Here is a 22,812-nt window from a genome sequence, read left to right on the forward strand (position 1 = left end):
TCTATTAACATTTGATGGACATTCTCCCTATCTTTGTTCTGCCAATTTTTGCATAGTTAAAATCATATAGAAAATAGGAATAATAACTATGTTTTGAGTACTTACAAATCTGCCAGGAACTGAACTCGATGCTTTACACATGTCTTTTGATTAATTTTTACAGTCCTACTTAATAGGTGTTACTACCCCCATTTTATAGATTCTTACCATCTCGAGAAGGGCTCTGTGCTTAGCCTGACTCCAGATCAAAATGCTTTCCTATATTAAGCCAATCTCATACTGAACACCAGCCAAATTAAACACATATTAACAGAAGTAGAATGCATGGGTTTGCTCTTGGCTTTTCCCTCCCAAAAGATTATTAGCTGAAATTCTGCCTTTAGCCAGGATATGCACATAACTCTTGTGGATGTGTGAACGATGGCTTCACAGTGATCCCTCTGCCTCATGACTCTCAACTATCTCATGACACTTCATCAACAGAACCAGGGTTTCTGTTTATAAGTATTCTAATCTTCAGAATGAGCTCTTAACACACGTATACACACATGCGTGCATGCACGCACACACAAAGTTTGAGTCTGGCCAAGAGAATGTCCAGTTAGTGTGTTCTAGTTGTTCAGAATTGTGGGAAGCCCTGGAGGCCACATAGGATTTTCTACTGGAGATTTTTCTCCTCTCCTGATTTCTGGTTCACTGCAGAACTTAGAGCTGCATAATGGTGGTGTTGGGTGGAAGAAGGCATACTTGGATTGAGCAGTATTACTATCATTAGAGTTGTGTGTTCAGGAATGCTGGCATGACCCAGATATTCTTTCTGTAGTGAGGTTCCTTCCCCCACAGGGACATACCTCAAGGTGAGAGCAAATGAGAAATAAGCACGCCACTTCCTTTTCAGCCAGGGCCCTTTCCTGCCAGTGCAGGGAGACTCTGGTAGACATGCAGGAGCCTGTGACTTAGGACACAAGTCTGTGTGAGACCGCTGACTCTTTCTAGACCTAAACCTGACCAACGGGAGACTTCACAGGTCAAAAGGATGATGATGTGGCCACGCCCACCTTAAATAACATTAGCTCACGTTTATGTAGTGTTTGAAGTGGGTCAGGGACTTCACCTGCACCAACTCATTTAACCCTCACAGTACTCCTGTGAGTCAAACACTCTCATTATCCTCATTTTTAAAAGAGGAAACTAAGGCACACACCAAGAATTAGATGTTATTCTCAACAAAGAGAGTTCCTGGATGGCATGGAGAGCTCCTGCCCACAGGTGAACGTGGCCTAACCCCATTCTGACTTAATAAGAAGAAAACTAAGGTGGGGGTGGAGTCAGAGGGCAGGAGGGCAAACTTCTCCTCCTCCTCCGCTTGCTGGAATGACCAAGGCAAAACCATGATCACAGTCCATGATGCTGATGTCCTCAGGTGGCTGGGCTACTCTCATGCCCGGAGGGGTGCAAGGATGAGTGTGGTCCCACTAGATCCCAAGAAGCAGCAGAAGCCACTTCTGAAAAATAAAATAAGTGAGTAGGCACCCTATCCCGATTGCTCCCTTTCTCGCGGCAGGGCTCCATTTGGCCCACCCAGCTTCTTACCCAAGCCGCATTCTGAAGGCACTGGCTCTCTCCATCGGGGTGAGGTCACCAGGCTTTGGGGTTACATGCAGCTGCTTCAGGCCTGTCACTCACTAGTCCCTAGTGACTTTGGGAAGGTTACTCTGAGGGCCTCCATTTCCTCATTCTTAAAGTGGGGATAATCATACTTCCCGGCAAGGGTGCCAGAGGCTTAAGGGATGGCTGTCTGTAAAGCCCTTAGCACAGTGAAGCTTAGTCAGCTGCTGAAATGTTGCTGATGGCATCTCAGCAGCCTTTCCAAGGGCACTTATGCTCTAACTAAGTTCCCCTGAACACCAAAGGCCATTGGAGAATCCAGTGATGCTGGTGGCGGATCTCCAGGGTGCCAGCGGAGTGATGTTGGGGGCAGGGCAATATCCCCAAATCTCTGATTCATTCAGCCAAGTGCAGAGTTCTCTGATCACCTGCTCACTTGATGTTAAAGACTAACCACAGTCTGGTGATAACAGGGCAGAGCTGGGAGCCAGACACCTACTCCACGGGACTTTCTAACGATACATAGCAAAGCATTTTGAAAAGAATTAAATGGTATCACATTTAAACATTTCAAAAAATTTTTGGTACTAAAAACAAATGGTTCCGGTCACTTCCAAATAGAATAACTGCTCGATAGCTTTTTATATAGGAAGAGAGTGCTGATTCCAGGAGAGAGAGGTTAGGTCAAACCCCCTAGTTTTGGCACAGGAAAATGACGTGGCAGAGTAGCTTCTCAAACTGATGTTGTGTAGACTCACCTAGGGATCTCGTTAAGATGAAGACTCTGGGTTGGGTGCCATGGCTCTCCCTGTAATCCCAGTACTTTGGGAGGATGAGGCGGGCAGATCACTTGAGGTTAGGAGTTCAAGACCAGCCTGGACATTATGGTGAAACCCTGTCTCTACTAAAAATACAAAAATTAGCCGAGTGTGGTGGCGCACACCTGTAATCCCAGCTAGTTGGGAGGCTAAGACAGGAGGATCACTTGAACCCTGGAGGCAGAGGTTGCAGTGATCACACCACTGCAGTCCAGCCTGAAAGACAGAGCAAGAGACTCAGTCACACACACACACAAAATGCAGATTCTGCTTCAGCAGGTCACGTGTTGTGCCTGAGATTCTGCATTTCTAACAGGCTTCCAAATGACATGCTGGTAGTCCAAGGGCCACGCTTTGGGAATCAGTGTGGAAGAGAAAGCTACCTCTCTGCCCCATGCGTATTTTGGTCTAAAAGGTCATTTGCTGCCGGCTCCTGCTCAGTGACACAGAATCTCTGTTTGTACCTGTGTCCCTGAATTATTGTACCTGTGTCCCTGAATTATCTTTCCTGTCCTCACGAGTGGCCTGAAAATGACCCCACAACTGGAGAAATCACCTGGCCGCCTCCTGCAGCCCTAACCCGAAGTTGTTTCAGGGAGAACATTAAGCCGCCTCCCAAGCTCGCCCTCTGCTGGTGAACAAGGGTCATTTTCTCCTAAACCCTCACCGAACCTTTCTTGCTGCACAAATGCTTTTTTTTTTCCTTCCATGTAATACAGACAGAAAGTCTCATGACCTATTCCAGAGGTTTATTGCACTGTTGTAGATTTTGGAGAATGTTTCCACTCTGTTCCTTAAAGTACACCCCTCAGAGGAGGTAGATAAATGTTCCACCAACATTGTCTGGCAACTCACGATACTGTGAGTTTTCTGTGCTGCCTAAACATCCTCTTCTTGACTGAACTTTGTTCTCATCTCACCCCACACACCTTTTACAGTGGTGGCAAGCCTTTATCTACTCACAGCTTGAATGCTGCAGGGTCGGGGGGAGTAATGGTTTCCTTTGATCCAGGGTTGGAGGAGGAGTCAAAAGTAAGCATGTCCCAGAGACAAAAGAGCATGTAAGAGAAGGATAGGGAGATGGGAAGACTCCTACCACCATCATTCCTTCATTAAAACATTTCTTCATCACCTACCGTGTGCGAGACTTGGGACTGAGAGCGGAGAATTCTTAATCCCTGCACACGGGGAACCTGAGCCTCATAGAGGAAATAAGCGTAATAGTGAATAGTTAGTGAATGTTTGCCGTATGCCAAGGAGCATACATACATTATCTTATTTAATTTTATTTCATCCTCACAGCAATCCTGTGACCATCCTCATTGTATGAATGAGCAAACTGAGAGGCAGAGAAGCTAAGTCAGCCTTCTAGTTAATGAGGAAGTCAGTTTAAAAGAACAGGATTGAAGCCTGGCACAGTGGCATGCACATGTAGTTCCAGCTGCTCTGGAGGCTGAGGCAAGAGGATCACTTGAGTCCAGGAGTTCAAGACCGTAGTGCACTATAATTATGCCTGTGAGTAGCCATTGCACTCCAGCCTGGGCATCAGAGTGAGACCTCACCTCTTAAAAAGTAAAATAGGCTAGGTACAGTGGCTCACGCCTGTAATCCTAGCACTTTGGGAGGCCGAGGCGGGTGGATCACAAAGTCAAGAGATCGAGACCATCCTGGCTAACATGGTGAAACCCTGTCTCTACTAAAAATACAAAAATTAGCTGAGTGTGGTGGCGGGTGCCTGTAGTCCCAACTACTCGGGAGGCTGAGGCAGGAGAATGGCTTAAACCTGGGAGGCGGAGGTTGCAGTGAGCTGAGATCCTGCCACTGCACTCCAGCCTGGCAACAGAGCAAGACTCCATCTCAAAAAAATAATAATAAAATAAAAACTGTAAAGAACAATTTCCTATTATCTCTCATGGTTCTGGAGGTTGAGGGGCTCAGCGGGCTGGTTATCACTTGGGGTTCCTTATGCAATTGCAGTCAGACAGTGGCTGGGGGTGAGATGCATATCTGGAGCCAGGGCTGGGATGTCTGAAACAGCTGGGGGCTGGTCAGGCATTTCCGTCCACATGACCTCTCCACGTGGCTAAGTTGGGCTTCCTCGCAGCCTGGCAGTCTCAGGATAGTTGGACATCTTAGATGGCAGCTGACTCTGCACTACAGCAAGTGGTCCACAAAACCAGACAGAAACTGCAAAATTTCTTGAAGCCTAGACTCTAAAAGCATGGAGCACCATTTCCGCTACAGTCTGTTGGTCAAAACAGTTATAGGTCAGATTCCAGGTGTTTCTGTGTCCGTTGGGAGAGTAGCTGACAAGTAAAGTGAGGTAACGAATTGATGAAGCCCATCTTGGAGACAAGTCACGATACCAGGGTTTGACCTAAGCAGCCTGACTCAGCCTGTCGCTCAACCTTTACGCGCCACTCAGCTGACAGTGCCGGCACAGCCACAGCGCACCACTGGTGGCTGGAGTAAGAGGTCCTGGTGGCTTGAAGGAGAAGTGATTAGCTCTGCCTCAGGTGGTCAGGGAAGGCTTCACATTGGAGGAAACACCCCCTCGCACACGCATACTCCTTTCTCCTCAGTGCAGAAGACAGACAGCGCTGCAGTGGGTGGCATAGATGCCCCTGCAGGACGTGAGGGGACCTAAACGCTGAGGGCAAGAGACAGCCCTGAGGCAGCATGTGGAAAGGAGCCGACCTGGAGTGGGGGCCATGGAGTCCAGGCCCCCTGCACCACAGTGTGATGCTGGGGCCTTGAGGGAAACCAGAAAGCCAAGAAAGGAAAAACCAGAGGCCCTGGGCCTTTCCAGAACACGAGCAGGGTGAGGTTTCTGACCGTGTCATGCTCTACTCTCACCCCTAGATTGGAGACCCACACTTGGTGATCTGCATGGACTGCTCGGCAGACACCATGACCAACCGCCTTCTCCAAAAGAACCAGAGCAGCCCACACGCGGACGACACCGCCAAGACCATCGCCAAGCGCCTGGAAGCCTACTACCGAGCGTCCATCCCCGTGATCGCCTACTACGAGACAAAAACACAGCTACACAAGGCGAGTCGCTTCCCTTTCCCTCTCTGAAATGAGCCAGTTATCTTTTTCTTTTTTTCAAGGAAAAAGAAAAAGTTGAGAACATTTTAAAGGATCTGAGAATTAGAACTCTGTGCAGCTGTCGCATGGGGGCCTAAAGGCCCAGCACAGTGGCTCGCGCCTGGAACCCCAAAACTTTGGGAGGTCAAGGCTGGTATATTGCTTGAACCCGGGAGTTCAAGGCCAGCCTAAGCAATATAGTGAGACCCTGTCTCTATAAAACGTTAGCTGGGCATGGTGGCACATGCCTATAATCCCAGCTACTCAAGAGGCTGAGGTGGGAGAACTGCTTGAGCCCCAGAGGTGGAGGCTGTAGTGAGCTGAGACTGTGCCACTACACTCCAGCATGGGCAACAGAGCAAGACCCTGTCTCAAAGAAAAAATAAGAAGAATTTGTACCAAAATATGAATCCCTTACTTTCCACTTTTATCTCAGTAAAAATTAAATATCTGTCATCATATAGACCATAAAATGTTGGCCATATAATTTTCACAGATGCCTTTATAGTTGCTGAAAACAACTCTTTTTTCCAAAAAAAAGAGAGGGAGAGAGAAAGGGAAGAAGGCAGGGAGGAGGGAGGTGTGGATGAGACATAGGTTCTGCCACTGACTCTGGACTATGAAATTATTCACTAGAACTAAGAGTCAGTGACTTCGAATTTCAAGAATTTTACATCATTCATAATTGGCACTTGGCCCCTTTGCCTCCATTTCTTGTGATAATTAATATTTTTAAAAGGAGCTGCATATGGGGCCAGGAAAGCAGGTCATTAAGTAAAGCAATGAGGATAGTGTGAGGAAATGAGTATATCAACTTAGTGATCATGGGCTCTCTGCTGAGTCACTGTCAATTTCATGAATTTGGGAAAAGTGCCCAGTCCTCATCCTCCCACTCATCCCATAACTATGTGTCAGGCACCTGTAGTCCATCAATTGCACTAGTGGTTTGGATGCAAATAAATAAGATTCTTGAATCTTTGCAGAGCTTAGGGTTTCAGTAGGAGAGAAAGACAAATGTGTGATCACACAACAGGATCAAAGCAAACACAGTATGTGACAAGGGCCCTTTCCTCCAGTGAAAGGGGAAGGAAAGGATCCAGGAAGGTGGTATCAGGAGGACTCAGCTGAGTGTCTGAGGTGGGGGTGCATGCCATACGAGAGAAGCCCCAAGTGGAGAAGATCGGGAAAACCACGTAACTCCACGTGGCTGTGACATAAAGTGCCAAGGAAAAGAGGGACGAGAGATGGGGATGGAGAGGCAAGCAAGGACTAGATCAAGATGGATCATACGTAGGAGCAAATAACTGCCCTGTGAGTGATGGAAACTACCGAAGGGGTAGGTGTAATCAGGATTTCAATCTAGAAAGCTCACCAGGATTTCAATCTAGAAAGCTCACTCCATCATCCCTATGGAAAACGGATGCCAGAAAGTAAGGCTGGGAGACCACTGAGAGGCTAGAATAGTATCCAGGACCAAATCCATGAGGATGATGGAGTGGGCTTTTAAGCAGGAACAAAATCCTGAGACTCAAATCAGAGAGGGGAGAGTGGGATCTCTCGCTGTTGACAGGATCAAAGACATCATCAATAGATAACAAACTTGTCTCTGAGGAAGCTGCCTTACTGATTCCTCAGGGGAAAACCACTGATAATGAATTCTTATCTTCTAACGCTGTGAATCGTCCGCTTTCCAGAATCCTAAGAAACACTTGGTATGGAAGTCTGAAAGATGCCTCTCCATTTAACTCAGGGTATCAAATATGTGGCATGAGAGCCATCATCCCCTACTTCCGCATCCTTCGCAGGCATCGCTAATTTATCCCAGCACCGTTTCCTGCAGTACCCAGATGTGGCCTGAGAACACAGCACTCCAGGCAGCTACTGCCAATTAATAGGACTTGATGTGCAACATGAGACTTACTTGTTGTGCTTTATGTAACCTCTGGAGCCACATTTTTAAAATAAAGACTTCAGTCTTTAAAAGTAGGGCCAAGTGCAGTGGCTCACACCTGTTATCCCAATTCTTTGGGAGGCCAAGACAGGAGAATTATTTGAGTCCAAAAGTTTCAAGACCAGCCTAGACAACATTTCGAGACCCCATATCTCCAAAAACAGCAAAAGTTAGCTAGACGTAGTGGTGCATGCCTGTGGCCTCAGTTACTTGGGAGGCTGAAATGGGAGGATTGCTTAAGCCTGGGAGGTCGAGCCTGCAGTTTGCCATGATTGCACCTCTGCACTCCAGCCTGGGCAACAGAGCAAGACTGTCTCTCCAAAAACATAAAACAAAAAGTGCGTTATGTAAGAGTAGTGTCTCAAGAATTCAAGGTGCGAAGGCATTTACAAAATTAGATTGTCTAGTGATTTCTGTAAGGTCTGTTTTCACCGAAGATGAAATGGAGAAACTGAGGCCAGCACGAAAATAATCCAATGCAAGGGAATTTATTCAGGCTCCCGGACGAGGTTCTGCGGTCCGGAAAGGAAGGGCCGGAGAAGTCGCACGGACTCCTCTCAGGCACAGGATTTTATAGGGAGTGGAGGCATCCGATTGGCTGTGGCCAAGGTGGGTGGGACAAAATGGAGGGGAGTGGGACCCGGATGGAAGGAGGCGTGTCTGAGCTCCCGGCGAGGGGAGGGGGGCGTGTCCGAGCTCCCGGCGAGGGGAGGAGGCGTGTCCGAACTCTCCACGACGCGGCCAACCTTACATTCCGACCTTTTGATGATAGATAGAGGGCGCCACTCTTTCTGACTACTTCCTGCTGAATAGGGGCGAAGTAAGGGGGACAGGTCAGTCGGTTGGCACCTCGACTGAAGAGTCGGACACGTCCAACTTCTCACATACGAGCTGGTAGCCGCTGTATTGGGTTCTAGTGGTGGGGCCTTGTTTCCAGGATTCCTGCAAGTAGAACTGCCAGGCATAGTAGGGGCTGGCTCAATGGTCAGTTTGGCCAAATGGTCTTTGAGAATGCCGTGGGCCCGTTCAACCTTACCCGATGACTGAGGGTGGTAGGGGATGTGTAGTTTCCAGGAGATGTTGAGAGACTTGACAACCAGCTGGACTACCTGGGCTATGAATGCTGGACTGTTGTCTGACTGGATGGTGGCAGGTAGGCCAAAGCGGGGGATGATCTCTTGAATAAGAATGGATGCTACTGTATCTGCTGTTTCACGAGAGGTAGGGAAGGCTTCAATCCAACCTGAAAAGGTATCTACAAAGGTTAGGAGGTAGCGAAGCTTTTTGTGAGTGAGCATATGGGTGAAATCAATTTGCCAATCCTGAGCCGGCAGATTGCCACGCATTTGGTGGGTGGGAAACTGCAGTCTCAAGCTTCCCTGAGATGAGACCTTAGAGCAAGTAACACATGTTTTGTGTACCTGCTCAATTGTCTGTTGCAAACCTGGTGAATAAAAGAGGGGTTGCACAAAGCGGTATAACGCTTTGGGCCCTATATGTAAGGATTGGTGGATTTCGGCAATAATTTTAGGAGCCTGTTCCCGTGGAAGGGCGATCTTATTATTTAGGAAGATCCAGCCCTGGTCAGACTTGGTTCCACCCCTTAACATAAGGTCCTGTCTTTCCGATGGCAAGTACACCGGCAACGTGGCTGTGGTAAGGAACAGGACCGGAGCGGGAACTGGCCTGGTACTGGTTAGAGCCTTCGCTACCGCATCTGCCCTTGCATTGCCCCGAGAAATGGGATCCTGCTGGGTCCGGTGCCCCCGACAGTGGATGACAGCAACCTCTTTGGGGAGTAACAGAGCCTGCAAGAGGTTTGAGATATGGATGGCATTGACTATGAGGGTCCCCTTTATGGTAAGGAATCCTCGCTCTTTCCAAAGGGCAGAGTGACAATGAGTAATAAGGAAAGCATACTTGGAGTCTGTATAGATATTTGCCCGTTTCCCTTTTGCTAGTGTGAGAGCTCGGGTTAAGGCAATGAGCTCTGCCTTTTGGGATGTTGTCCCATCAGGGAGTTGGCGTGCCTCGGGGGTGGCTGAATCTGTAACTACAGCATAGGCTGCTTTTCGCCGTCCCTCGGCCGTTATTACTGAACTCCCATCTACATATAAGGTAAAGTCGGGGCTGGGGAGTGGAAGGCTAGATAGACCCTCTCGTGGTTTAGCAAATGCCTCTATTAGTTCAGGACAGGAATGAATTGGGGAAGGGGAGTGGGATGGAAGGGGAAGTAAAGTAGCAGGGTTGAGTGGAGAAGAAGGATGAAGACTAACTGAAGGATTTTCAATGAAAAGTAAATGAAACTCTTGTAACCGGGAAGGTCCTAGGTGTGCGAGAGACTTATGGGAGAGAAGGTCAGTGAGCCGATGGGGAGAAAATACCGAGATGGGCTGGCCTAAAGTAAGTTTTAGGGATTCCTTAGTGAGTTCTGTTGCTGCTCCCAAAGCCCGCAGGCAAGGCTGCCACCCCCTGACTGTGGGGTCAAGTTGCTTTGATAAATAGGCTACTGGACGATACACAGGGCCTAGGGGCTGGGTTAAGACTCCAACTGCGATTCCCTGTCTTTCATCAGTGAACAAATGGAAGGGGCGGTTCAGATCGGGTAATTGGAGTGGAGGTGACGTGGACAAGGCAGTTTGTAGGGTTTTAAAAGCCTGTTTTACTACCCCAGGGTGGGAGAGGGGTCCTGTGGGTTTGTCTTTAGCCGCTACATACAGAGGTTTAGCCAGGGAGGCAAAATTAGGTATCCAATGGCGGAAAAATCCTACAAACCCTAAAAAGGAGAGAATTTGGTCTGCTGTCTCTGGAGGCTGTAGTGAAAGAAGTGCCTTTTTCCTGTCTGTCATTAGGCTCTTGGTTGTAGGGGTGAGGCGTATGCCTAAGTAAACTATTGAGGTGACTGACAACTGCGCCTTGGAAGGGGATACTCGGTATCCTTTAGATCCCAGAAAGTTAAGAAGAGTGGCTGTATGCTGTTGAGACAGGGAGAGGGAAGGACTACAGAGTAAAAGGTCGTTCACATATTGTAGGAGGAAACTGGGTTGGAGAGGGCAGGAGCTGAGATCAGTTGCTAAGGCCTGCCCAAAAATATGGGGACTGTCTCTGAATCCTTGGGGCAAAACTGTCCAGGTAAGCTGTTGTGACAGATTAGTGTCTGGATCAGTCCAGGTGAAAGCAAACAGAAAATACGACTCAGGGTGTAGAGGGATGGTAAAGAAGGCATCCTTGAGGTCCAGAACTGTGAAGTGGGAGGTATTGGAGGGAATGTTAGATAACAAAGTATATGGGTTGGGGACTACCGGGTGCAGGGGTACTACTGCCTCGTTGATAAGGCGTAGGTCCTGAACTAAGTGATAGTCGCCGGACGGTTTTTGGACTGGTAACATAGGAGTGTTACAAGGGGAACTGGTAGGAATAAGGAGTCCCTGGGCTAGGAGTCGAGCGATGATAGGCTTCAGGCCCTGACGGTGGGTCTTTGAAATAGGAAACTGAGGACGTGAGGGAAAACGAGTAGCATTTTTGAGAAGTATTTTAACTGGTGTGTGATGTCTTGCCACTACAGGCTTGGAAGTATCCCACACCAAGGGATTGACTACATCCGGAGGGATAGGGAGTTGGGTCGTAGGGTTTGGACAGGGTGTAGCCTCCGTTAGAAGAGACAGTAGGAGGTGTGTATGTGAGGGGTTTGACTTCATGTATGTGAGATTAGTGAGCTGGAGGGTGGCCCCTACAATCTGGAGAATATCTCGTCCTAGTAAGGGAACTGGGCATGAGGGTATAATTAAAAAGGAGTGAGAGAAGGGGTGTCCCTTGAGGAGACAGGTTAGGGGAGGGGTTTGGTTGGGATAGGAAAGCCTTCCATCAACTCCCATGACCGAGACCTGGGAAGGTATGCTAGGACCTGAGTAGGAAGGTAATACAGAGTAGGTAGCCCCGTGTCCACTAAGAAGGAAATGGACTTACCCGCTACCTGCAGCGTTACCCTGGGCTCGGCAAGGGTGATGGGGGTCCTCGAGTCCGGGCTGCATCAGTCATCCAGAAGGCCAAGAAATTTAGGTGAAGGGATTGCTTCCTGTGGACCGGCCTGCTCCTCACATAGAGGTGCGGGGAGTGGGCCTTTGGTCCGGGATGGGCAATCAACCTTCCAGTGTCCAGTCTGTTTGCAATTTGGGCAAGGTCCAGGGGGTGGTCGAGGACGGGGGCACTCCCGGGCCCAATGTCCTTCTCGACCACATTTATAACAGGACCCGGGTGGGACCCTTAAAACATTTCGGAAGCATTTCGCTGGACCTCCCTCACCAGATGTTCGGTGTGCTGCCGGCCTCAGGGCTGCTACAAGAGCTTGGGTTTGGAGGCCAACCTTTCGCCTTAAGTGGGCCTGTCGGGTGGCCTCAGCTTTATCCTCTCGGCCATTAAAAACTTTAAATGCCATGTTTACCAGGTCTCGCATGGGAGTCTGGGGGCCCTCCTCAGCCTTTTTAAGTTTCCTCCTTATATTAGCCGCCGACTGGGAGATGAAGTGGGTGGCTAGGACCGTAGCTCCTATTGAGGAGGCCGGATCCAGCCGTGTATGGAGGATCATAGCATTAGTTAAGCGGTCAAGGAAGATGGCTGGGTTTTCATCAGGTCCCTGAGTTATCTCCCTTAACTTATCATAGTTGACTACCTTTTGGGCTGCGTTTTGCATGCCCACCAGGAGGCACCGTTGCATCTGGTCTCGGTGGCGGTGGCCATCTCGACCGTCCTGATAGTCCCAATTAGGGTCGGCCTCTGGGACCGCTGCCGCACCTACTGGCATCTGGTTATCAGTAAGATGTTCCTGATTAGCGTGTTCCCGGGCTGCTGTAAAAATCCGGTCACGCTCGTCTGGGGTGAGGGTGGAGGATAGGATGACAAACGTGTCATGCCAGGTTAAATCATATGCCTGAGTAAGGTAACGGAATTCCTTGGTGTAAGCAGCAGGGTTGGTGGAAAAGGAACCTAGGCGTTTCTCAATGGCCGATAGGTCAGAGAGGGAGAAGGGAACATGCACTCGGACAATGCCCTCTGCTCCAGCCACCTCACGGAGGGGGCAAAGGAGGGAGGCCTTGTCGTTGGGAGCACCACGTGAGCGGGTGTGAGCACTAACAGGTGAGGCCAGGTTGTAATCAGGAGGTGGAGGAGCTGAAGGAGTTTGAGGTTTATCATAAGGTGGAGGATCATTGGGTCGGGCCAGTGGAAAGGAGAGCTCCTCAGGCGCATTAGGGTCAGAAAAAGAAGAGGAAGGTGGAGGGGCTAAGGGCAGAGAGGAGGTTTCTTTGGCTAGAAGTACCTTGGTGGTGGTGCAAGAGGAACAGAGGTTGGGTTGGGAATGAAGATACCAGAAAGCCTGCACGTTTTTAATAATCATAATTAGGCAAAAACCAAGAAAAGACATGGCCAGGGCTATGTACCACATGGCTACGATAAACAGTACTACATGCAAGACTGACAAACAAAGGGTGGGTGCCCCCCAGATGGGAGGCCAGGCTGATGCTTTCCTGGTCACGTCCCTGTGGAACCACAGGTTGAGGCCCACACAAGCCCCACAGCTGTTACGCTGTGGGACTACACATAAACTCACTCACTCACTTGCATTGGAATTAGGCAGAAAGAAAGAAGGATAGGATTAAAAGTGTCTTAAGGGCGTGGCACAGGATAAGACTAAAAGTATAAGGCAGCCACCACCTTAAGGGTGAGGCACAGGATAGGACTAAAAGTGTTAGGCGGCCACCACCTAAGGGCGTGGCACAGGATAAGACTAAAAGTATAAGGCGGCCACCACCTTAAGGGCGAGGCACAGGATAGAATTAAAAGTGTAAAGCGGCCACCATCTTAAGGGCGTGGCACAGGATAAGACTAAAAGTATAAGGCGGCCACCACCTTAAGAGTGAGGCACAGGATAAGACTAAAAGTATAAGGCGGCCACCACCTTAAGGGCGAGGCACAGGATAGGACTAAAAGTGTTAGGCGGCCACCATCTTAAGGGCGAGGCACAGGATAAGACTAAAAGTATAAGGCGGCCACCACCTTAAGGGCGAGGCACAGGATAGGACTAAAAGTGTTAGGCGGCCACCACCTAAGGGCGTGGCACAGGATAGAATTAAAAGTGTAAAGCGGCCACCATCTTAAGGGCGTGGTACAGCCACCATTTTGAAAGGGAGAAAGAGAGAAAGCTAAGAGAGACAGAAAAAGAAAAAAAAAGACCGAAAATACAGTTTTTTAGAAAACGGGAGCCTTTTATGCCAAATGGGCTAATTTACAACAACAAATTTGGTATGAGCCGGGGGTTTGGCTCTGCCGTGAGGCAGGGCTGCTTAAACAGGGCTTCTGAGTACCCACACCTCGGTTGCTGGTGAGGGTTCAGGAAAGTGGGGATGTCTCCCTCAAATTCCTGACCCTAAATATACCCCTCATGGGGAGAGAACAAGAGTGTAGGGACGTCTCCTCTTACACTCAGGTCCTAAACTGGAGTCACGGACTCGTGGGGAAGGAAGCTGGAGTCCTCACGGACTCACGGCGGGAGGCCTCCTGGGGTCACGGACCCGTGGGGAAGGAAGGGAGGGAAGCCGGAGCCACGGACTCGTGGCAGGAGGCCTGCCGGGGTCACGGACCCGTGGGGAGGGAAGCTGGGGGTCACGGACCCCGCAGCAGGGAAGCCGGGGGTCACGGACACCACGGCGGTGGGAATCCCTGACGCTGCGCAGCGGTTTCCTGACAGGGACTCCCTGAAAGCAGCAGGTGAGGTAGTGGGTACCAGAAGTCTTACCTTGTGGTGAAACAAACAGCAGCTACCCGGTCCGGCTCTGCGTGGAGGAGTCAGTTTCCCCGGGGAGGGGTCTTACAACTCCCTCCTGGCTGGCTCGCCATCTGTAAGGTCTGTTTTCACCGAAGATGAAATGGAGAAACTGAGGCCAGCACAAAAATAATCCAATGCAAGGGAATTTATTCAGGCTCCCGGACGAGGTTCTGCGGTCCGGACAGGAAGGGCCGGAGAAGTCGCACGGACTCCTCTCAGGCACGAGATTTTATAGGGAGTGGAGGCATCCGATTGGCTGTGGCCAAGGTGGGTGGGACAAAATGGAGGGGAGTGGGACCCGGATGGAAGGAGGCGTGTCTGAGCTCCCGGCGAGGAGAGGGGGCGTGTCCGAGCTCCCAGCGAGGGGAGGAGGCGTGTCCGAACTCTCCACGACGCGGCCAACCTTACAATTTCTACCTTTTGAGCAGCCTGGAACATACACAGAAGTTATCCAGGTAAAAAGGTATTTCTTCTATCTGGGCATGGTGGCTAATGCCTGTAATCCCAGCACTTTGGGAGACCAAGGCAGGCTTATCATTTGAGGCTGGAGTTCAAGACTAGCCTGACCAATATGGTGAAACCCCATCTCTACTAAAAATGCAAAAATTAGCCAGTGTGGTGGCACACACCCGCAATCCCAGCTACTCCGGAGGCTGAGGCAGGAGAACTGCTTGAATCCAGGAGGTGGAGATTGCAGTGAGCCAAAATCATGCCACTGCACTCCCGCCTGGGTGACAGAGAGAGTTCCTGTGAAAGAGAGAAAGAGAGAGAGGAGGGAGAGAGAGAGGGAGGGAGAAAGGGAAGGAGGAAGGAAGAAGGGAAGGAAGGAAGTGTCTTCCACTTTTAAGATTTGTAAAGATAGGAAAATTCCTAAGTAATTAAGGATTTAACCACTTTTAGAGTTGGAAAATCCCTCTTAGCTTTCTATTGCATTATAACAACCTGAATTCCACAAATTCACAAATGACTGCACATGGGTACAGGGTTGAGTTCTCAGACAAACCTGATTTCTGGAATCTTAGAGCTTTCTAAGTTAATGGTGTCAAAAAGACCAGATTGCAACACATTTAAAGATCTTCATTGGCTTTTATTCATGACTCTAGAATTGGGCAGACCTCAGGACCAGAAAATGTTTGAAGAATAAGCCATGTGGTCAAGCAGTATTTATGTTTAGAAAACAGCAGTGAGGAACAGAGGTTAATTAGTTACAGCCTTACGTGAATCAGCTGGCCACCTACGATTGACTGAAGCTCAGCTGCTGTAACTACCCAAACTCAGCCGTCTGTTACAGTGTACACCCATGTGGTTTGTTTCATTTAGTATGGATGATTCCATGTTGGTTCAGTCCGTTGGGCCAGGAACAGGAGCCTAGTCCAAACCGATGGCCTCCTACAAATTTTATTTAACGGTGGAAAAGAGGTTTGCAGTCCCCTTTGGCTTATTTCTTCAATTTCCCCTGCATTTTGGAGATGCTGGCAGCTGGGTCCATGGTGAGGTAACATTATGATCCACTGCACAAATATGTCAAAGCTCTCCAGCCCGGAGTGCAAAGCAGTGAGGGCTTCAGCCTTCAGGACTCCCAGAGAGCCTCAGGGAGGCTGCTTTGTCCTACCGCCTCTGCCCGGGGCCACCCCTATCCACACAGCTGCAAAGATGAAGAGTCCCCGCTACACACCTAGCATAGAGACAGTGCGCTGGCACAGGAAGCTGAGGTTTTTCTGCAAGTACCCTAAGCCAGCAGCTAGGGCGACAGAGGCGGGACTGCAGGAGAAGCTGGGGTGGAGTCGGGGGATAGGATTGTTTGCTGCTGGAGACTGAGAAAGCCTCTGGGCTATTCTGTTGTCTGGTCTCTGGGTTTTTGCCCAGTCCTCTTGCATCAGCTTAATCTCCCTCGGTTTCTAAGTAACAGCTTGTGTCCTGCTCCTGTGACGCTCTTTGGACTGTTTGCCCCTGCTCCCTGTTGTTTTACTGGACCCAAGACAAGAGCTGCTCACCCAGGAGGATGTCTGGGTTACTTAAGGAGCTTTCTTAAAACTAGGTGGGGCTGGTGAATGTACTTCAAGAAAGCAAGTGAGACGAATCAGCAGTTCCGTGAGATTTATTTAGAAATTAAAGCCACAGGGTGGGCCAACCCATGCAGCCCACAAATAGGCCACAGGCACCACCCTCAGGCCTCTATCCAGCAATACTGACGCTGAACCCATCAGCTGATGCCCCACCATCCCCTACCCCATGACAGTCAGCCCTTTTGGCCACCAGCTAGCTAAAGAAAGTGTAGCAAAATTTCAAAGGCAATTTTTAAAGCAAAGCAGAAGTACAGCCACTCCCTTATTCTTTATGTCATCATAATGCCATCCTTGTACAATAAAGTTAGAACTTCTTTGCTCAGGGTCTCCCTGGCTCTCTTAGCTATGGACAGGCAGCTGGGGTCATGGGAGGCTTTTTCGTTTGTTCTGTACTTTATTGAGTGCATATGGTATGTGTGGTTCAGTATACTTGGTGCTGGGAACACAGTCAACATGACAAAGTCCCTCACTGAAAAGAGAAAAACAGACCAGGCACAGTGGCTCACACCTATAATCCCAGCCCTTAGGGAGGCCAACGTGGGCGGATCACTTGAGGCCAGGAGTTTGAGACCAGTGTGACAACACATGGCAAAACCCTGTCTCTACTAACAATACAAAAATTAGCTGGACATGGTGGTGCGCATCTGTAATACCAGCTACTGGGGAGGCTGAGGCAGGAGAATTACTTGAACCCAGGAGGCAAAGGTTGCAGTAATCCAAGATCACACCACTGAATTCCAGCCTGGGTGACAAAGCCAAAAAAAAAAAAAAAAAAAAAGGAAAACAATATACAAGAAAATAAAGCAACCACTAACAAGTTCTGTGGATAAAACAAAACAGAATGCATTGTCGGGAGTGAGCATTGTGGGCAGCTGTTTGGAAAGTCTGAGGAGGTAGCATTTGAACTAGGACCTGACTGATACAAACGTGGTTACCTGGGAGTCTTCCCTGTGAAGCAGATGAGGGACAAGGAACGCCCAGAGAGAAGGGCTGGTTGTGAGCTGAGAGAAGCCACAGAAATATCTATCTCAAGTGGCATAGGCAGAATTCTATCAAATGATATTTAAAGCCTCTTTGTTTCCTAAGTATACAAGTAACAACTACATGTTTCAAAAAGAAACAAACTAGAACATTTGAGAATATAAATGTAAACATTAAAATTATTCAGAATTTTTCCACCCAAAGATAATCACCAATGAACATTTTATTTCCTTACATTGTGTTTTCTTCCATTTTTTACATACATTTTGTTCATGGCATAATTAGCCCAGAAACACCCCCAGGCCATAGATGAAGAGGGCCTGGTAACAGATGGTATCTGTCCCTGTGTTATTTGCTACTCTTAACTGATTAAAAAAATAAGAGAGGCCAGGCGCAGGGGCTCACGCCTGTAATCCCAGCACTTTGGGAGGCTGAGGCAGGTGGATCACGAGGTCAGGAGTTTGAGACCAGCCTGGCCAACATGGTGAAACCCAGTCTCTACTAAAAATACAAAACTTAGCCAGACATGGTGGCGGGCACCTGTAATCCCAGCTACTCAGGAGGTTAGGCAGGAGAATTGCTTGGACCTGGGAGGCAGAGGTTGTTGCAGTGAGCTGAGACCGTGCCATTGCACTCCAGCCTGGGCGACAGAGCAAAACTCCATCTCAACAAATAATAATAATAAACATAAAAATATATTTAAAAATTTTTAAAAGAGAGCCCAGTGACTCCATAAACATGAGTTTTACAGATGCAGAAAATCAAGTTCCTTGGCAACTCTGCTTTTGTAGAGGAGATAATAAGCTTTTTTCCTCAGCGATTCTGCTGCTGCAATGTCTCAGCTTCTTAGTAGTTTAACCGTTTTCATTAGGTCCTGAAATGGAATGGTCCTCGTTGTTCTGGTCACCGTGTTATCAGGAGAAGCCCTATGAATTGAGGCATGAAGACTGACACGTTTCTGCAGTGTCTGGTATTACTGAGGAAAGCGGAAGCAGAAGGTACCATAAGGTCGCATTTCACCCCTTCGTTGCAAAATCTACTGGGTAATTCACAACTGACTGGATTCCCAAGTTTGTAGTTTAACACAAGTAAAGGAAAACCCAGAATTACTTTTATACCTTGAATTCTCTGTACTAAATTCTTAATTTTGATTCTTCTTTCAGTTGGCTAAAGTAACTAATTTTTAGTTCAATTTCTCAGTGAATATCTGAGAATGCCATTATGGCGGCTTCACACACAAATGACAGTTTCACTGGATATAATTTAAGTCATAATAATTATTTTCAGTAAGCATTGCTCTGTTGGTTTTTTGTTTGCTTGTTTTGAGACAGGGTCTCTCTGTGTTGCCCAGTCTGGTTTGCAGTGGTGCAATTACGGCTCACTGCAGCCTCGACTTCCCTGGGCCCAAGTAATCCTCCCCCTTCAGACTCCCAAGTAGCTGGGACCACAGACATGAATCACTGGCAATAAGGAGCAGTCTAACTTTTCAGAATTCTTGTAACTGTTCTCATTTTTGGGGATCTTCACGAGTATTTTAGTAGGAAGCTGGGATGCTGTAACGGAGATGCTTGCCAGATTCCATGCAAAGTAAGAGTAGTGATAATGTAGGGAATATTTTTGACCTCTGGTTAGTTGAATCTGCAGGTGTAGAACTTGTGGATACAGAGAGTAGTATACATTTATGCGTGTATGTGAGTGTACGCACACACACACAGTCATGCATCGCTTAACAGTGGGAATTCAATCTGAGAAATGCGTCGTTAGGCAATTTTGTCATTGTGCAAACATCATAGAGTGTACTCACAGAAACCTAGATCGTATAGCTTACTACACATTACAGCCTGTCACCGTACTGAATACCGTGGCGGTTATAACACGATGGTAACTATTTGTGTATCTAAACATATCGAAATATGGAAAAGATACAGTAAAAATACAGTATAAAATATTTCAATGGTAAACTCGCTGTATAGCGCACTTAGCATGAATAGTGCTTTCTGGACTGGAAGCTGCTCTGGGTGTCACTGAGTGATTGTGAAGGCCTAGGACACGACTGCACACGGTGTAGACTTTATAAACACTGTACACTTAGGCTATGCTAAATTTATCAAATATTTTTCTTTCTTCAATCGTAAATTAACTTTGGCTTACTATAACCTTTTTACTTTATAAGCATTTAAAATCTTTTTGACTGTTACATAAAATTTAGCTTAAAACACAAACACACCGTATAGATGTACAAAATACTTTTTCTTTATATCCTTATTCTATAAGGTTTTTTTCTACTTTACAAAATCTTTTTCTACTTTTTAAGCTTTTGTTCTTAAAAACGGAGATGGAGACACACACATTAGCCTAGGCCTGCCTGCACAGGGTTAGAGTCACCACCTCACTGTCTTCACCTCCACAGCTTGTCCCACTCGAGGGGCTTCAGGGGCAGTGACATGCATGGAGCTATCATTTGCTTTGATAACAAGGCCTTTTTCTGGAGCACCCTGAAGGACCTGCCTGAGGCTGTTTGACAGCTCTTTTTTAACAAGTAGAAAAAATGCACTCTGAAATAATAATTAAAAATATAGTATAGGAAATACATAAACCAGTAACATAGTCATTTATTGTCATTATCAAGCATTACGCACTTTACATAATTGTACGTGCTATACTTTTTTTTTTTTTTTTTGAGACAGAGTCTCGCACTGTTGCCCAGGCTGTAGTGCAGTGGGACGATCTCGGCTCACTGCAGTCTCCACCTGCTGATTCAAGCAGTTCTCCTGCCTCAGCCTTCTGAGTAGTTGGGACTACAGGCATGCGCTACCACACCCAGCTAATTTTTTTGTATTTTAGTAGAGACGGGATTTCACCATGTTGGCCAGGATGGTCTCGATCTCCTGACCTCATGATCTGCCTGCCTCAGCCTCCCAAAGTGCTGGGATTACAGGCGTGAGCCACCGCGCCCGGCCACGTGCTATACTTTTCCAACACCGGCAGCACAGTGGGTTTCCTTACACCAGCATCACCACAAACATGAGTAATGCATGGCGCTATGACATTATGACGGCTACCACATCACAAGGTGCTAGGAATTGTTCAGCTCCATTATAATCTAATGAGACTGCTGTTGTATAAGTAGTCTGTCATTACCAAAACATTGTTATAGGTGCATGACTATATATGCCCACACACACACAACTAACTGTGCTCCTCACACCCTTGCTTCCCTCAAATAACCAATCTGAACTGCTTATTGTGTGTCTTTCTGCCTCTCCTCCTCCCTTCCTCCCTTTCTTCCTCCTTCTCTTCTCTTTCTCTCTTTCTTTTCTTCTTTCCCCAGCCCCTCATTCTTTCTCTCTGAAATCAAACTATTTATACGGATGCACACACACAGCCTTGGTGGGGTAGTGCTGATTTCATGAAAATACTGCCAACCTGTACACATTTCTGTGAAACATCTCCAGCTTAACACATATCACAAGATTGTTTTCTTTTTATTAGTTATATAATATGCCATGATATAGATATTCTATAGTTTATTCAACTAGGATGTTTCTAGTTTAGTTGTTTCTGTCTACTACTAACAACTATGCAGTGGAAACATACGCTTAATTAGATTTTTTTATCTAGTAGGAGAGACTGCTGAGCTATTTTAAGCAGAGGCTGATTTTTTTTAACCCATTCATTTCTACTTGCCTGTCTCTCCATGTTGCCCTGGGAAGGGTTCTTTGAAGTATACAAATGCTTTGGAATTTCCCAGCTCCTTGATGCTCAGCCTGTTTTATCAGTGCCCCACCTCTGCGAGGTGTGTTATCAGTTCAAAGTTTGAAGCACTTAATCTGGACCTGCCTTGGTTGACAATTAGAAACCTAGATTTAGATACAGCCCTCCCTCCTGCTGGCGTGGTGAAGAGAAAGGTGTGCCTGACGGAGAGAGTGACTTAGAGGAACCCTAAGGTTCTATCTTCTCACTTGATAAATGAAGCATAAATCTTCCATCTGGCTCTGAGAGACTTAAGAGACATTTTCTTTATGACTCTGCTTAAAATAGTCTTCGCTCCATCCCCTTTCTTTCCTGATTGTCAGACCTTCACCAGATTCCCGTGGAGACCTTTTGATTCAGTGCAATACTGTTTGCACCCCTGTTGTCCTGCTGAAATGAGTTGCGCTTGCTGTGTGCATGTCTCCTCCCTAAACAGCAAGCAGAAGAGAATTCCAGGCCTTTTTCACTCATCCGTACACATTCGTCATTTCTTCCTCTGTGGTTGCTGTAATCACGTAGCAGATTTTGCCTTTGCCCATCTTAGGGCACCCCCTTCACTGAGGTCCACTTTAACTTAGAACCCCTCCCGGAGTCACTGACATGAATTCTACCAACAAAGAATTGGCGCAATTCTATGTAAGGTCTTTGACATGCTCAGCAGACATTTACTGGGCATCTCTAAGGTCCAAGGCATGCTACTTAATGCTGGGAATCCATAGGAAAAAGACATTTGCCTGTAATCTCAGCACTTTGGGAGGCTGGGGTGGGTGGATCACTTGAGGTCAGGAGTTCAAGACCAGCCTGGCCAACATGGTGAAACTCTGTCTCTACTAAAAATACAAAAATTAGATGGGCATGGTGGTGTGTGTCTGTAATCCCAGCTACTCAGGAGGCTGAGGCATGAGAATTGCTTGAACCCATGATGCAGAGGTAACAGTGAGCTGAAGTCGCATACTGCGACTTCCTGCTCCAGCTGGGCGACAGAATGAGACTTTGTCTCCAAACAAAACAAAAAAGACACATGAAAGTCTGCACTCCAGCTAAGTGGTAGGTGCTATAATAGGATTTACAGAATGCTCCAGGTCTTTGGGAGCACAGAGCTCGGGCCTGGAAAGGTAGATAAAGGCTTCAGAGAGAAGACAACATTTAAGCTGGGTCCTGGAGGATGAAGAGAAACTCAGGCCAGATGGAGGAGAGGGAACAAAGTCACTGACACGTGAAAGAGCCAGGAATGCTGGCACCAGATGAAGTGCCAAACAGATGAATTAAAGTCGTGGCAGATGAGATTTAAAGAGCAAGATTGAAGCAAGCGGTGAAGGGCTTTGAATCCATTCATTCATTCATTCCTCCTACAGTCAGTAAATTTGCTAGATTGGCAGTCGAAATAATAATGTCAGCCACATGTAAAATTTAAATTTTTCTAATAGTTACATAAAGAAAAGTAAAAAGAAACAGATGAAATTAATTTAACTATATATTTTATTTAACCTAATATATCCTAAGTATCATTTCAACATGTAATCAATATAAAATTTTTTTTTTTTTTTTTTTTTTGAGACAGAGTCTCGCTCTGTCACCAGTCTGGAGTGCAGTGGCCTGATCTCAGCTCACTACAACCTCTCCCTCCTGGGTTCAAGCGATTCTTCTGCCTCAGCCTCCCAAGTAGCTGGGACTATAGGCACACACCACCACGCCCAGCTAATACTCGTATTTTTAGTGAGATGA

At 47.4% G+C, this 22,812-nt stretch overlaps 1 protein-coding gene across 3 annotated transcripts in view; it reads left to right on the plus strand.

Annotated features, from left to right (window-relative positions):
- Positions 1–22,812, plus strand: part of AK5 (adenylate kinase 5) — a 312,660-nt gene that overhangs the window by 272,907 nt on the left and 16,941 nt on the right. For all 3 annotated transcript variants that reach the window (XM_012442778.2, XM_064372526.1, XM_064372527.1), the window contains exon 13: positions 5,289–5,480. In XM_012442778.2, the coding sequence (XP_012298201.2) occupies positions 5,289–5,480 (192 nt within the window). The remainder of the gene's footprint in view (positions 1–5,288; positions 5,481–22,812) is intronic.

The sequence above is a fragment of the Aotus nancymaae genome, unplaced genomic scaffold (assembly GCF_030222135.1).
Source record: "Aotus nancymaae isolate 86718 unplaced genomic scaffold, 86718_ANA_hifiasm-v0.15.2.pri h1tg000007l, whole genome shotgun sequence".
NCBI lineage: Eukaryota > Metazoa > Chordata > Mammalia > Primates > Aotidae > Aotus > Aotus nancymaae.